General features: G+C 35.0%; 1 protein-coding gene across 2 annotated transcripts in view; it reads right to left on the bottom strand.

Annotated features, from left to right (window-relative positions):
- Positions 1-3,209: 3,209 nt before the first annotated feature.
- IPMK (inositol polyphosphate multikinase) overlaps positions 3,210-15,605 on the bottom strand; it is an 80,163-nt gene continuing 67,767 nt past the window's right edge. For both annotated transcript variants that reach the window (XM_003821170.5, XM_008974641.4), the window contains exons 5-6: positions 10,865-10,946; positions 3,210-8,380 (exon numbers count right to left, since the gene is read on the bottom strand). In XM_003821170.5, the coding sequence (XP_003821218.2) occupies positions 7,758-8,380; positions 10,865-10,946 (705 nt within the window). In that variant the 3' untranslated portion in view covers positions 3,210-7,757. The remainder of the gene's footprint in view (positions 8,381-10,864; positions 10,947-15,605) is intronic.

The following is a 15,605-nucleotide window of genomic DNA, read 5'->3' on the forward strand; positions in this document are numbered from 1 at the left end:
CCTTGAGCACTTTTTTGAAAGCAAGGTCTCTACAAAAGCTATATGGAAAAAAGTAAAAATTAGCCTGGAAAAGCTACATAGCACATATTTGTGTAGTAACTGAGCACAGGTCTGATTAATCCTCCTACTTAAGATTAGGCAAATTTACTTAGAGCTAGAAACTAGAAATTAGGGATAAACACACTGACATGTTTGGATAAGGCCAGAGTGCTAGACGTTGCCATTTTTCAAAGAAGATTTACTAATTTTATTATCCCCAAGAAATATATTCAAAACCAATTATTACATATGCAAATGTACATATTATTACCAATAATAACAGGGTAAAAACTTAATAGTATCCCCTCTGGGGAAAAAATGAATGGGAAGTTCATGGGAAAGGGACATTATAAATAGGCATTCCTCCTAAGACTTTTCACCCTCTTTGGTACATTATAAAGAAAAAAAATAGCAGGGAGAAAATGACAATGAATTAATGTGAAATTCTGATTTAGGATGATGAAAATCCAGCTAAACGGAAATAAAACAGCATATTCAAGTTCATCTAAAAGCTGAACTAAAACTACTAGATCTGTGAAAAGAGTTTCAACATTAACTAGTGAAATGGTGTTTACAACACATAGTAGAAGATATGCATTCTTTTGCATAATTTCTGTCATAGAAGCGAACAGTTTGTTTACACTTGAAATAAAATCAGTTGACATTGATCACCAAGGAAGCTCATGAATAAGACAAGATTGCTTAGGATACGAAACCATTCTCCAAACGATAACATCATAATTTAAAGTGGAAGATGGCAATACTCTAGGACTGCCCAGCGGGCTCTACCTAGAAGAGGTAACGGATGAAAGAAAAAAAAAAGAAACATTTTAGGGATTTTAAAACTTGCATATGCTGCTTGTCCTGCTGCCTCTGTTCTGATCCACAGAACTAAATATCCACATTGTCTAACTTGTTCTGACATTGCTGCCCCATAAAGCCACGGACTACGACAAGACAGACTTTCTTGGTGCCCTGTGTGAGTTAATCTGAGGTTGGAGCATGTGGTTGATTGTACTGTGGCTTCCCTGTATCCAAACCCTTCTTCAGTGTCCTCCCACTCTGACTCTGGATTCAGCAACGGTAGCAAACTTAAACAGAAACTTGAAACCTGTTTGCATGTTTTCAGCTTCTTCTTCTGGACTCCTAACTACAACTAAGAGAAATGCCTGGGCTAGCCTGCTGAAATATGAGACACATCGTCCTACCCGCACCCCCAGATGACCTGCCAGCTGATTCTAGAGACATAAGTCTAGCCAAGATCAGCAGAACTGCCCAGCCAACTTGCAGATCCATTCAAATAATAAAGGGGGTTAAGACTTACGCTGACACTTCGGGGTGTTATGCAGCAATAATTGCGGATAGAGTGGTCAGGCTAGTCCATGATTTAGATTGATTATCCCCTCCACCTCTGACATAACTTGGGTGGGTCAGGGCCAACCACTATGAAGAGTGGAAACTGAGAGTTAAAACGAGTAAGAATGAAAAGTTATGGTATTACAGTTTCTTTATGAATTTATAAATATGAGGATGTTCTTTGAACTGGATTCAAGACTCGAAAGCTATAAACTAGGTCTATTTACCTGAAGTCTATGATCTTTAAAATGTATGAGGTGAGACTGGTTATTCCTCCGTGCACTATCTCCACAAGATGCTTCCACACTCATCATTTTCCTTGAGTCCATTCCAAGGCACTTTAACAATTTATGTTAACTTTCATTAAATAATAATTCTAAAGACCTTCCTAGCTCCTCTTAGAAAGACTTGGTTTTCAACATTTCTTGGCATTTGAGCCAATTGTACCACGTCATTTACGCCCAAAGCACCTCTAGAATGTTGTCAGATGACAACTACAATGTAATTAACAAGCATATGCAGATTATTTTCTTAGGTTGGCAAAGTAGTAACTATTTACACAGAAATAAAAAAAGGCCAATGGCACAAATAATAGAAAATAACAAGTTTATCATTACAGGACTCCCAAAACTTGTTGCAGGAGGCATGGTTTAATGTCCTTGACATTAACTTTCCAATGAACTTTTTCTTCCAACTAAGAGTGGCCGGCGTTATATTAAGCCATTTCTGGCTGTATTTTCTTCACATTCTAAGCCCATTTCCTTTTCTGTTGCCAGCACTCTCTCTTGGCTTTCCAACAGCTCTGGTTGGGCCTCTGTTCAAGTGGTAGTGCACACCCTACCTACAAGGAACTTGTTGCAAATCTTGTTAGTCAAAAGTGTGGTCCATGGACCAGCATCAGAGTCCAGTCCAGTCTACTTAATCAGAATCTGCATTTGAACAAAATCCCCACGTGATTATTTTTACTTATTTTATAATTATTTTCACTTTTTATTCTTTCTCTTTAGCTTTTATTTAGTCTTTACACTTAGCTATAACTTGGGGACTGTGGCAGTGGGGTTCCATGTTATTCTTTCCAGCAGTTAGGCAGCTTATCTTAATCAGGAGGGAAAAAACTACTAGATCACATAGTATTGCTCCTCCCCATAGCATTCACAAAGAAGCAGGCATTAAGGTGGAATTCAATACAACCTTCTTTAGCACTATGATGTTATAAACCACACTCTCTTCTTCCTCTTGCATGCTATAGAATGACTTCTCTATCTTCACAACCCTGCTGGATATTGAGAAGTCAATCATAATTCCACTATTTTATCCCACATTGACATGTTTTTTTTCTCTTCCAGCCAGTATATATCTTGATAATAGGTACTGAATCCTTTTTAACTAATAATGAAAATAATAACTTGGTCACTAATTCCTGAAATTTCGAATACATGCAAAAAAAAAAAACAAAAAACAAAAAACCTTACCTACTTAAGCTTAAGTTACTGCATTTTCATAGCCATATCAATTTGTTTCTCCTATGGCCCACTTCTCCCTTCTAGGTTGATTCCAAAGATTTGTTTATGTGACAGAAAAAATAAATATCCATGGAAAATGGTTTACATACTTTATCATTTCCAATGTGTACACTTAAAAAAAAAATCCCTTCCCCAATTTGTCTGAAAGTATGGATCTTTCCACTGATGCACTTTGTCATCTTTGATTCCCCAGTGATTCCTATAGTTTCTGATACACAACATTCAAATATCTGTTGAATGAATGAGTTATTTTTAAACCACCATGTTAGCATGTTAAATTAATGAAAAAAGTTCCAATGCAAAACATTTTAATAGGTTGTCAAATATACAGTTATTAGAATTATGTAAATATCACTTATAAAAATTGGTATATCACATTAGATGATTCTATAAAATAAAAACACAAATCACACATTGACAATAACCCCTGCAGTCCAAGTATACCCCCACAATAGTACAAATTACAAACACATTTAAAAAAAAACCCTAAAGACATTTATACATTTAAACCAAAGTAACTGTGACTAAATACATTCATTCATCAAGTACAATAAATTTAGCATTGCTGCTTATAGTCACTAATAACACAATTTTAGGTGCAATTTCACATGCTTTCATAAATCTTCCAGTACAGTTCCCATAGTAAAGTGTCTTTGTGCACGCCATTTTCATTTATATGCAGGTGCATCATACATCATACTTAAAACTATTTCACTTTACAAACTGTTAAATTATATTTAAGTGGACAGTAGGTAAAAAATTTAAACTTTGATGACAAAATCTAAAATTAAAGAAAAGTCTTAAAAGCCTATAGTGACTTGTTTACTTGCATAAATAATATTTTCACTTAGTACAGGCTATTAATATAAGTAATGAGAATTTAAGTATTAAAAAAAGATAGAGGCTCCAAACTTTTCTAAGAAATTAATGCATTTTCAAAGTAATAATATAATCAATCTGTAAGTCAAAAGTAATTTCATATTCATTGCCAAATTTAAAATACCAGTGATGTTAAGATTGAGGCCTAAAACTGTTGTACTAAATTGTAAAATACAGTAAAGAAGATGCAGCTCATTTGCTTGGGAATATGTAATGGAATGTTTTTCACAGTAATGTTTATGTTAAACATTACTTTAAATGGACAGTCTAAATAAATGTACCTTTGCCAGCAAGGAAAGTGAAAAATCAAGGCTTTTTTATGCTATCTGTAACTAATACCCAAACTTAAATAGAGGTTACAATACTGTAAAATATTACTTCTAACTTCAACTATTGTTAGATGCTTCATTTCAACCCCACATTTATTATCTTATTTAGATGCCTATTTTTCTATATCTCTATTTTAATTAAGTCCCCAATCCCACCCCATCCACAGAGAATGCTGAAAATGGTTAGGGCCTTATCCGTTTGGTTCACAGTTGTAATACTGGGGGCTAAAAATGCTTAACACATGGCATAAATCCAAGGAATATTTTTGAATGAACTAAGAAGCCTGGCCTCCAAAGGCAACCCTACTTGTTTTTCCAAAGCATTAACAGACAATTGTTACCTCTTTAAATAATCAGATTGACAATTATTAAAAAGGAATCAATGTTTCCTAGGCTATGAAAACATCAAAAACATGTAATAGAAAGGATAACTGAGGGTACAAACATATCAAATCAAGACTAAAGGCACTGGAGAAAGAAGGTAAGCATTATAAACAATTTTTAAAGCAAAACAAGTTTTAAAGTATAAAATGCCAAACTACTAAGAGAAAATGTACTAAAATGACAATGCTTTACCATAGTGGACACAATTCCTGTAATTTCACAAACAGAATTCTTTCGTTGTTTTATCGTTTTCTTTCATCCTACATCTTCTATAATATTCCAACTCCCAGAAACAAATGTATTTTCAGTAGCGTGAAACAAAAAATTGCAACTGAAGTATCTGTGGAAATTCCTTTTTCTTAAATGATGTTATAAATTTGATACATAGACTTGATAGACATAAGAACATCATCTTGGAAATCATAAAATACTAAATTATGCTCAATGAAAATACAGACAAAGGTTCTTCAGTTGAACAGTTTAGAGCCCCATAAGAGCAAACTGTAGTGTAAAGAGGAAAAGTAAGTACAATCTTTCCAGACACACAACTAATAATGAATACTGAGTTGAAATACCACAAGCTCCACATTAGAGCCATTTAATATACACATTTTCATAACTGTTTCTTGAAAAACTATTTAGATAAAATATTTAGCATTTATCATTGATTTTATTTGAATCTATGCAATGTCTATCCATATTAAAATATCAATTAATGTAAATATTATAAAACTATTATACAATTTAAATTTTTATTAGAGAAAGGTATTATTCACATCCACAATTTCTTAAAGTCCTTTTTAAATGAGTGTATTCCATAAGAAATACACTAAAATCATTACTTATGTTTCATAGGGGAAAAAAAACTATGAGAATCCTATTAACCCAAACTATATCCGTATTATGCTTATTTCTTAAGCATTTACATGTTCAAATATACTTGGTGAATAGCGATCATTCATCCCCACAGTAGTAAATTTCAGCATAATATTAAGTGACCGAGAGAGACTAAGATAGTCACATGTAGATTAGATAAACAGATACTTATTCTGTTATACCTAAGCCTACTTATAAAGCAACATAAAATGAGCATTGGATAACAATGATAACAAATGTAAACAAACAGAATTAAATGTTAATCCCTTCCCTGAAAAACAACAGATAAAAGGGCTTCTTGCTTTATTAAAAACAAAACATGATCTATTGTATCAAAAAGGTAAGACATTGATTTTACAAAATTATATTTCCAAATACAGATAAAAAAAATCTTGAACATTAAGATTTTATTGAGCTAAAATGTGCGAAAAATCTGACAATACTTAAGTTTATTAAATTCATTGTACACAGGTTGATATCATCCCATACAAAAAAAGCCTCAGTATCTTGTTAAGATTCAAAATACTGTTTAATTATCTGAGCTTAAGATTTATTGAACCACTATCCAAATAACAACAAAATCCATATTGTAAAAGAAAAAAGTAAAATTAAAAATTTTGATTATTATGACTTGAAACTCATTCCCATTAAAACATAAAACTATAGCCAATATCCATTCAAATAGTGAAGAAAAATTGGAAGTCCCTACGATAAATACACCAATTCTAAATAAAAAATTAAAATCAAATTTTGCTATTACAAAATGAACATGATCTTTTAAGTTATTCAGGTTTAATAGATTTACTAAGGATAAAGTTCACAGAGCATTTAGTTGGTACTTCTGTTTGGACTCAGGTATTTGCAAAGTGCCCTCAGAGAAGGCTGAGAAGGTAAAATAAACATAAAATTGTGATAATTTTCTCCACACCACAATAAAGGTGCTCGGATTTAAAAATTCAATTTGTAACTCCAGAAGAAAAAGAGGAGAAAGAATTTTCAACCCCAAAATATTTTCCAGGAATATGACAAAACTGATAACTACCTAGAAATGGTATTAGTGAATGGAAGTGCAAGTAATGACAGCATTAACATCAAATGTATTTGAAGACTCAAAGTTTTAAATGTTTTAAATGACAAATAACTAGTTGATTTTTTTTTAAGGTAGTGGGTGTGAAACAAAGATAATACAAATCTAATTTTTCCAGGAACTGTAGCACTGCCCGTCCCCAGGAAATTAAGTTACAATTTCACTGGTCAACATAATATAAAACTGTTTTGAGGAAGAGTGAAATAGAAGCATGAATATAGATACGCACCAAACCCTATATTATGGACTAATTTACACACAGTATTTTTGATAACAACCTAATTAGATATTGTCTTTCATTGCTTACTATAATTCTGAGAAACTGTTTTTAACAACATACATTTACACTACCACTTAACTAAATGGGGACATATAAATACATAAATTTTTAAAGAAAAAAATTCAAGTTATTTAGAGGAGAAATAAAACTTCAATTATTTACTTTTTTGAAGCTGCATTTAGATACAAAGGTATATGGTTTATGACACTTTCACAATGTAATAAATTTATATTCCAATTTTCTCATGAATGAAAGATTGTAAAGGAAAATATTTTGTTCCTTGAAAATAACATCTCTCTTCCCCTAACCCCAGTAAGGACAATTAGTGTGCCCTTAATTTCAAGACTTTGTTGTTGTCATCCACATCAATTGTCTTTTTCATGAAGTACAATATTTTGAGAGAGAGATGTAAAAATTAAAGAGAAAACCTGCTTTTGGAATGCAACAATTCTAAATCATTTCACTAAGAAGCACCCTTCGATATGCTGGTCTGAACTTTTAATATAAAACCTAAACAGTACTTATTTCTGAAGTAGAATTTTCTCCAGTTTTAGTAACTTCATACAGAGCAATACTAAGGACATCAACCTGTGCTTTCGAGATTTTGGTAGGTGTTCTAATAATGTAATATTTTAGATATGGCTCATTGTCAAGGCTGGGTGGACAGAGATTTCATGAATTGGCTACAGAAAGCTAACTAAACTCTTAATGACTGAATAATGGTTTGCATTTTGCTTGAGCCAAAAAAGATGTTTAAGCCATGTACCACCACATTCCCTGCTTAACATTCCTAAGTTTCTTTATTCTTCATAGTTTTCTAATGAACAAATAGTTAGTTTTCCTGAGTAAGATTATAAAAAAGTTAACCATTCTTCCAAAAGTATAAAGACAAATAAAATGTCGACTCACAATACAAATTTTTTACATAGCATTAAAGGTGCAGATATTGACTGCTCCTCTTCATTATGATTGGCCCACCCCTTAAAAAGACTGCAACAGAGGATTCAATTGTCTAAAATACTTCGAAGTACAGAAATTAAATGCTTTAGCCCATAAACATATCCCTCATCTATTGTGTTGCTAGGGAACACATGAGCAAAATCTATCATTCGCACTTCTACTTCAGCAATCTCTTGGCAACCAGTGGGAAGATGGTAGAAAACTTTTTCCAGTTGGGAAAGTACATTTCCATTTAAATGTTCCTGTGACATGCTTTTCCACCCATTGTCTTGCTCCAGATTTTCAACTTTCAATGAAGTCTGACTGTGATGCTTTTTTGTATATATTTTCCTGTGACGTGCATATATCTTGGACAAGCTTTTGCCCACTGAAGACTCTATTTTTCCATTAGCTGTGGAACTTAACACATGAAAGTTATTATTGTACTCTAGTACTTCTGTGTCTGACAGTTGTCCTTTGGACAAAAACTTTTCTGCCAAAGTTCTGTCATTCAATTTTGTAGTGGTTGGCTGAGATGAACCTTCATAAACAAAGAGTAATGAACTTGCGTAAAAATTAAGCTGCTTCTGGTTTTCAAACCACTGCAGAATTTTCTCAATCTTCTGAATACTGGCAGCAACAGCATCTTTTCTTAAGCAGTACCCATTATGAAAAAATCTGGAGACTCCTATAAAAAAAAAATATGAGCGTTATAATCAAATTATGAAATAACTATTATTTGGGAAGTAAACTCATCACAGAATTCTCCAATATTTTCCCCATCATCCCTTAGAATTAAGTGAACAGTTAATCCTAGAATTCTAAGAATTCTAGTCAGATATAGAAGTCTGACCTCAGCTTGATTTTTGGTGAAGATGCTCTTATTAGAAAACATTTAAATTACACTAATATAATATGAAATATCCTATTTAGACAAAAGGAAATTTATTACAGGTAGACTGGTAGTTTACTTCTCTCACTATATTCTCTTAAGAAACAGGATTCCAGGCTGGGCACGGTGGCTCACGCCTGTAATCCCAGCACTTTGGGAGGCCAAGGCGGGCGGATCACGAGGTCAGGAGATCCAGACCATCCTGGCTAACACGGTGAAACCCCGTCTCTACTAAAAATACAAAAAATTAGCCGGGGATGGTGGCGGGCACCTGTAGTCCCAGCTACTCCGGACGCTGAGGCAGGAGAATGGTGTGAACCCGGGAGGTGGAGCTTGCAGTGAGCCAAGATTGGCCACTGCACACTAGCCTGGGTGACAGAGCGAGACTCCGTCTCAAAAATAAATAAATAAATAAATAAATAAATAAATAGGATTCCAGGCCGGGTGCGGTGGCTCATGCCTGTAATCCCAGCACTTTGGGAGGCCGAGGCGGGCGGATCACGAGGTCAGGAGATCGAGACCATCTTGGCTAACACGGTGAAACCTCATCTCTACTAAAAACACAAAAAATTAGCTGGGCATGGTGGCGGACGCCTGTAGTCCTAGATACTCGGGAGGCTGAGGCAGGAGAACGGTGTGAACCCAGAAGGCGGAGCTTGCAGCGAGCCGAGATCGCCCCACTGCACTCCAGCCTGCGCAACAGAGCGAGAATCCGTCTCAAAAAAAAAAAAAAAAGAAAGAAAGAAATAGGATTCAAGACTTGCTCTATTTGCTATCTTGAGCAATTTTACAGTAAAATTACTTGTTCGGGCTGGGCGCAGTGGCTCACGCCTGTAATCCCAGCACTTTCGGAGGCAGAGGCGGGTGGATCACCTGAAGTCAGGAGTTCAAGACCAGCCTGGCCAACATGGTAAAACCTCGTCTCTACTAAAAATACAAAAATTAGGCATGGTGACGCATGCCTGTAGTCCCAGCTACTTGGGAGGCTGAGGCACGAGAATCACCTGAACCTGGGAGGTAGAGGTTGCAGTGAGCCGAGATCGTGCCACTGCACTCCAGCCTGGGTGATACAGCAAGACTGTCTTGAAAACAAAAAACAAAAAACAAAACAAAAAACAAAAACTTGTTATTAGAATCTCATTTAGAGCTAACTAAAACCTAGAGTCAAATTTAATTATTTTTTAATGGTACCATTACTAAATACCAAACCATAACTCTACTAATTTTCATTTGCTCTCAATAATATTGATTAAGTCAATTTTTCCAAAAAGTTAAGCTCACTTTTGGGAATAGCACTTTCCCACGTTAGGTACATTATTGAAAACTGAGACCTTTAAATGTTTTAACCTATCAGATTATTAGGCCTTTTTAAAAACTATGCCTATTTTATCATACTTGGGAATTTATAGGTATATATAATTTGATTTCTGCTTTCAAATAACTTGTTCCCCCAATTTGGGACAGAAACTATTAAAAGATATATTCAGATATGACTAAATTATTAGCCTGGGAAAATATTTTTTAAATAGCCCAGCTGAATGTTATTTTGTTAAGTACTCCAAAGCAAACACTAATTGTTAAGCTCATGCTATGGATGTTTGCTTTCTATATATAAAATAAGAATTCTTCTACAAACTTTTTACACTATGCATAAGTTCTTCTCTAAATATCTTAGTAGAGCTAAGAATAAACTTGTAATATAATGTTATTTCCAGGAATCTAGGATATTGTTGCTTTTGTAGTATCTTGGCCATAAATATTTTAGAAGCATGTATGTATGTTAACAGATTTTATTTAAATCAGTTTAATGCCACTTAATTATTCATTATGTAGCTCTAGAAACTTACATAGCTCAACTACACATGGGAAAATTCAATAAAAATACATTAAATGCTACAACACATATTTTAAAGCCTCTTATGTAACAAGCAGTTTTAATATACTATGATCTATAACGTTTACTTACAAAATAATTTTATACACAACCTCTAGTTCCAGTATTGAGTTAGATGGCTGGTACACAGCTGTTCATTTTTTTTTTAAGTATATTAATAAGAAATAAATGAAAATGTAACAGAGGGTCATTCATAGTCCCATGGTCTTGATGTACTATGAACCAGGGCTTATGGTTAATCCAATTCTGTAAATCTAAGTTTCATTATTATTTTAAAAATGTTTATTATGAATCAAATCACTTTTCCAAATGACAACTAAGACTGAAATAACTTCAGAAGTATTTTAACTGTTCAATCATAAAAGCATTAGTTTTTTAGTCCTTACCATCCTTTATAGTTTCTTTTGTTAAGCTTCTTCCATAATGCTGGTTTTGTGTCTCATAGCTATCGGAATGAACATGATAAACCTGTCAAAAAAAGCAGTGAATATTAAAAAGCTAATACTCCTTGACCATGTGGGGTTATCCCAGCCACAAGGGTGGCTAAAGATGAAATCTACTCAGGTAATTCATTCTAATAGATTTGAGAAGAAAAAAAAAATCACAGTTATATCAATGGATGCTGAAAACGCACTTTACAAATTTAACATCCACTACTGATGAAAACTCTTTGTAATATAAGGATAGATGAATATTTCCAATATGATAAAACTATCTACCTCAACCTACCAGGAGTTAGTCTCAAGTTTAAAGGAGAGAACTGAAAAAGCACTTCTTTTAAAATACAAGAAGCCTTCACAAAAATATTTTATCATGATGTCTTTTATATTATTATCATCTAATATTCTGGAGTTCCTAGTAAATGCAATTAGAGAGAAAGAAATTAGAGGTATAATAATTTGGAAAGGTGGAGATAAAGTTAAAACTCTGAAGATAATAGTTGTACACTGGAAAATAAAATTAAAGACAAATACAAATAATAAAATATGTGACATGGCATTTGAATACAAATTAGTAAACAGAAAATAAGCTTTCTAAACACAAATAACTCATTAGAATATGTAATGAAAGACCCCATTTATAAAATGTAACCCCCAAAGAACATGAAAATAAGCTAGATAAGTAAAAGATGTAAAAGAAGATATCTTTAAAACATTCCTAAAACACACACCTATGTTCTCAAAAAAGATTCAGCATAATAAACTATATCAATTTTACTTAAATTAATCTACAACTAAAGTGAGATTATAATAAAAATATCAACTTTTTTTTGGTTGGGGGAGGGACGGAGTCTCTCTCTGTTGCCCAGGCTGGAGTGCAGTGGCGTGATCTCAGCTCACTGCAACCCCTGCCTCCGGGATTCAAGTGATTCTTGAGCCTCAGCCTCCCGAGTACCGGGATTACAGGTGCGTGACAATACGGCCAGGTAATTTTTGTATTTTTAGTAGAGGTGAGGTTTCACCATGTTGGCCAGGCTGGTCTCAAACTCCTGGCTTCAAACGATCCACCCGCCTCAGCCTCCCAAAGTGCTGGGATTACAGGTATAAGCCACCACGCCCGGCCTCAACAATTTTTTTTAACCATAAGCCAACTCTGAAGTTCACATATTTAAAAATAAATAAATAAATAAGAGCCAAGAAAAGTTAAAATAAGATTAATAAGGTAGAACTAACCTTGCCATCCTACCAGATATTAAAACACATTTTAGAATCAAACATATGTGAGAATTTAGTATATGATAATGGGATTTTAAATCAATGGGAAAAGATTATTTATTAAATTGTGTTAGTCTGATTAAACAGGGATCAGGAAAAAAGTAACTTGTATTCATACCTGATATCTTATGTCAGGATAAATTCCAAATGTATCAAAGACTGAAATGATAAAATGGTCCCCGAAAACATATAGGAATCCTTGAGTAACTGATAATAACTAGGGACAGCATTTCCAACTAAAACTCAGAAATGTCAGTTGGTTCTTTTTGGTAGATAATATTTGTACATATTTATGGGGTACATGTGATTTTTTTTACAGGCATAGAATGTGTAATGATAAAGTGAGGGTATTTAGGGTATTCACCACTACAAATATTTATCATTTCTATGTGTTCACAGTGTTTTTCCCACGCAGAAATCAAAAGAAAAATAGAGAAAAAAAACTGTTTGAAATTTATTTGATCAACAAAGGACATGTTTACACTTATGGGGGAAAAAACAAGAAACAAAGTGTTTAAGGTAGGTTTTGTAATAAACATATATGCAGTATTTGCATGTTTAAAATATCTCTGGAAGGGTATATAGAGAATAAGTAAGTATAATATGATATCTTGTATGGAGGCAGACTATTCAACTGTACAGGTATACCTCATTTTATTGTGTTTCACTTCATTGTGCTTTACAAATATACTGCATTATTTACAAATTGAAGGTCTGTGGCAGCTTGAGCAAATCTATTGGTGCCACTTTTCCAACAGCATGTGCTCATTTCATGTCTCTGTATTACAATTTGGTAATTTTTGAAAATTCTCAAACTTAAATATCTGTTATGGTGATCTGTGATTAGTGATCTTTGATGTTACTCCTGTGATTATTTTGGGATGTCATGAAGCACATAAGATGGCACATAACACGCACATAAGATGGCAAATTGGATAAATATGTGTGTCCTGACTGCTCCACTGACCAGCTGTTCCCCCATCTCTCTTCCTCTCCTCAGGCCTCCCTATCCCCTGAGGCACAATATTGAAATTAGGCCAATTAATAATTAGTAACCCTCCAATTAATTAATTAATAACCCCCCAATGGCCTCTAAGTGTTCAATGAAAGGAAATGTCACGTCTCTCACTTAAAATCAAAAGCTAAAAAGTGATTAACTTAGTAAGGAAGGCATCCTGAAAGCAAAGACAGGCCTAAAACTAGGCCTCTTGTGCCAAACAGCCAAGCTATGAATGCAAAGAAAAAGCTCTTGAAGGAAATTCAGAGTGATAACTACAGTAAACACACAAATGATAAGAAAGTGAAACAGCCTTACTGCTAATATGAAGAAAGTTTTAGTGGTCTGGATAGAAGACCAAACCAGCCACAACATTACCTCAAGTCAAAGCCTAATCCAAGGTAAGACTCTCTTCAATTCTATTAAGGCTGAGAGTCACCATGAGGAAGCTGCGAAAGAAAAGTGCAAACTAGCAAAGGCTGGTTCATAGACCCTAGCAGAAGTTTATGGAAAGACGTTGTTTTTAACCTAAAATGCAAGGTGAAGTAGTTGTAGAAGCTACAGCAACTTATCCAGAAGATAACTGATGAAGGTATCTACCCCAAACCACAGATTCTCAATGTAGATGAAACGGCCTTCTATTGAAAAAAATGCCACCTAGGGTTTTCATAGCTAGAGATAAGAAGTCAGTATCTGGCTTCAACGCTTCAAAGGACAGGCTAACTCTCTTATTAGGGGCAAATGCAGCTGGTGACTTTAAGTTGAAGCCAATACTCACTCATTTGTCCTAGAGCCCTTAAGAATTATGCTGAATCTCCCAGCCCTTTGGGAGGCTGAGGCAGGAGGATTGCTTGAGGCCAGAGGACAACTTGAGGCAAGGAGCTCAAGAACAGCCTGAGCATCACAGTGAGACCCCGTTTCTACAAAAAATTTAAAAATTAGTTGGGTGTGGTGGCATATGCCTGTACTCGCAGCTACTTGAGAGGCTGAGGTGGGAGGACTGCTTGAGCCCAGGAGTTGGGGGCTGCAGTAAGCTATGATTATGCCACTGGACTCCAGCCTGGGCCAAGACCCTGTCTCAAAACAAACAAAAAAATGTGCTGAATCTACTCTGCCTGGGCTCAAAGCCTGGATGACAGCACATCTGTTTATAGCATGGTTTACTGAATATTTTCAGCCCACCATTGAGAACTACTACTCAGAAAAAAAGATTCCTTCCAAAATATTACTGCTCATTGACAGTGCACCTAGTCACCTAACAAGATTACTGATGATGTACAAGGAGATTAATATTGTTTTCATGCCTGCTAATAACATTCCTTTTGCAGTTCTATGGATCAAGGAGTAATTTCAACTTTTAAGTTCTATTATTTAAGAAATACATTTTGCAAGGCTACATACAGCTGCCATTGATAGTAATTCCTCTGATGGACTGGGGCAATGTAAATTGAAAACCTTTTGGAAAGAATTCACCATTCTAGATGGCATAAAGAAGATTTGAGATTCATGGGAGGAGGTCAAAATATCAACATTAACAGGAGTTTGGAAGAAGTTAATTCCAACCCTCATGGATGACTTTGAGGAGTTCAATTCAAGACTTCAGTGGAGGAGGTAACTACAGATGTGGTAGAAAGAGCAAGTGAACTAGAATTAAGACTGAAGGCTGAAGATGTGACTGAATTGCTGCAATCTCATGATAAACCTTGAATGGATGAACAGTGACTTGCTTGCTTGTTTTATTGATTGGCTGACTGAGATAGGGTCTCACTCTGTCACCCAGGCTGGAGTGCAGTAGCACGATCATGGCTCACTGCAGCCTCAACCTTTTGTACTCAAGCAATCCTCCCACCTCAGCCTCCTGAGTATCTGGGACTACAGGTGCATGCCACCATGTCTGGCTAATTTTTGTATTCTTTTGTAGACGGGGTTTCACCACGTTGCCCAGGCTGTTCTCAAACTCCTGAGCTCAAGCGATCCACCCGCCTCAGCCTCCCAAAGTGTTGGGATTACTGGCATAAGCCACTGCCCCTGGCCTCAGAGTGGCTTCTCATGGATGAGCAAAGAAAGTGGTTTCTTGAGATGGAATCTACTCCTAGTAAAGATGCTGTAAACATTGTTGAAATGACAATGAACAATTTAGAATATTACATAAACTTACTTGATAAAGCAGTGGCAGGATCTGAGAGGACTGACTCCAATTTTCAAAGTTCAACTGTGGGTAAAATTCTATCAAAGAGCATCACATGCTCCAGAGAAACTTTTCATTTAAAAAAGAGTAAATTTATGTGGCAAACTTCATTGCTGTCTTATTTTAAGAAATTGCTGCAGGCACTCCAACCTTCAGCAGCCACCACCCTGATCAATCAGCAGCCACAGGCAAGAGCCTCTACTAGCAAAAGGAAACAACTCACTGAA

Source organism: Pan paniscus, chromosome 8, assembly GCF_029289425.2.
Source record: "Pan paniscus chromosome 8, NHGRI_mPanPan1-v2.0_pri, whole genome shotgun sequence".
Classification (NCBI taxonomy): Eukaryota; Metazoa; Chordata; class Mammalia; order Primates; family Hominidae; genus Pan; species Pan paniscus.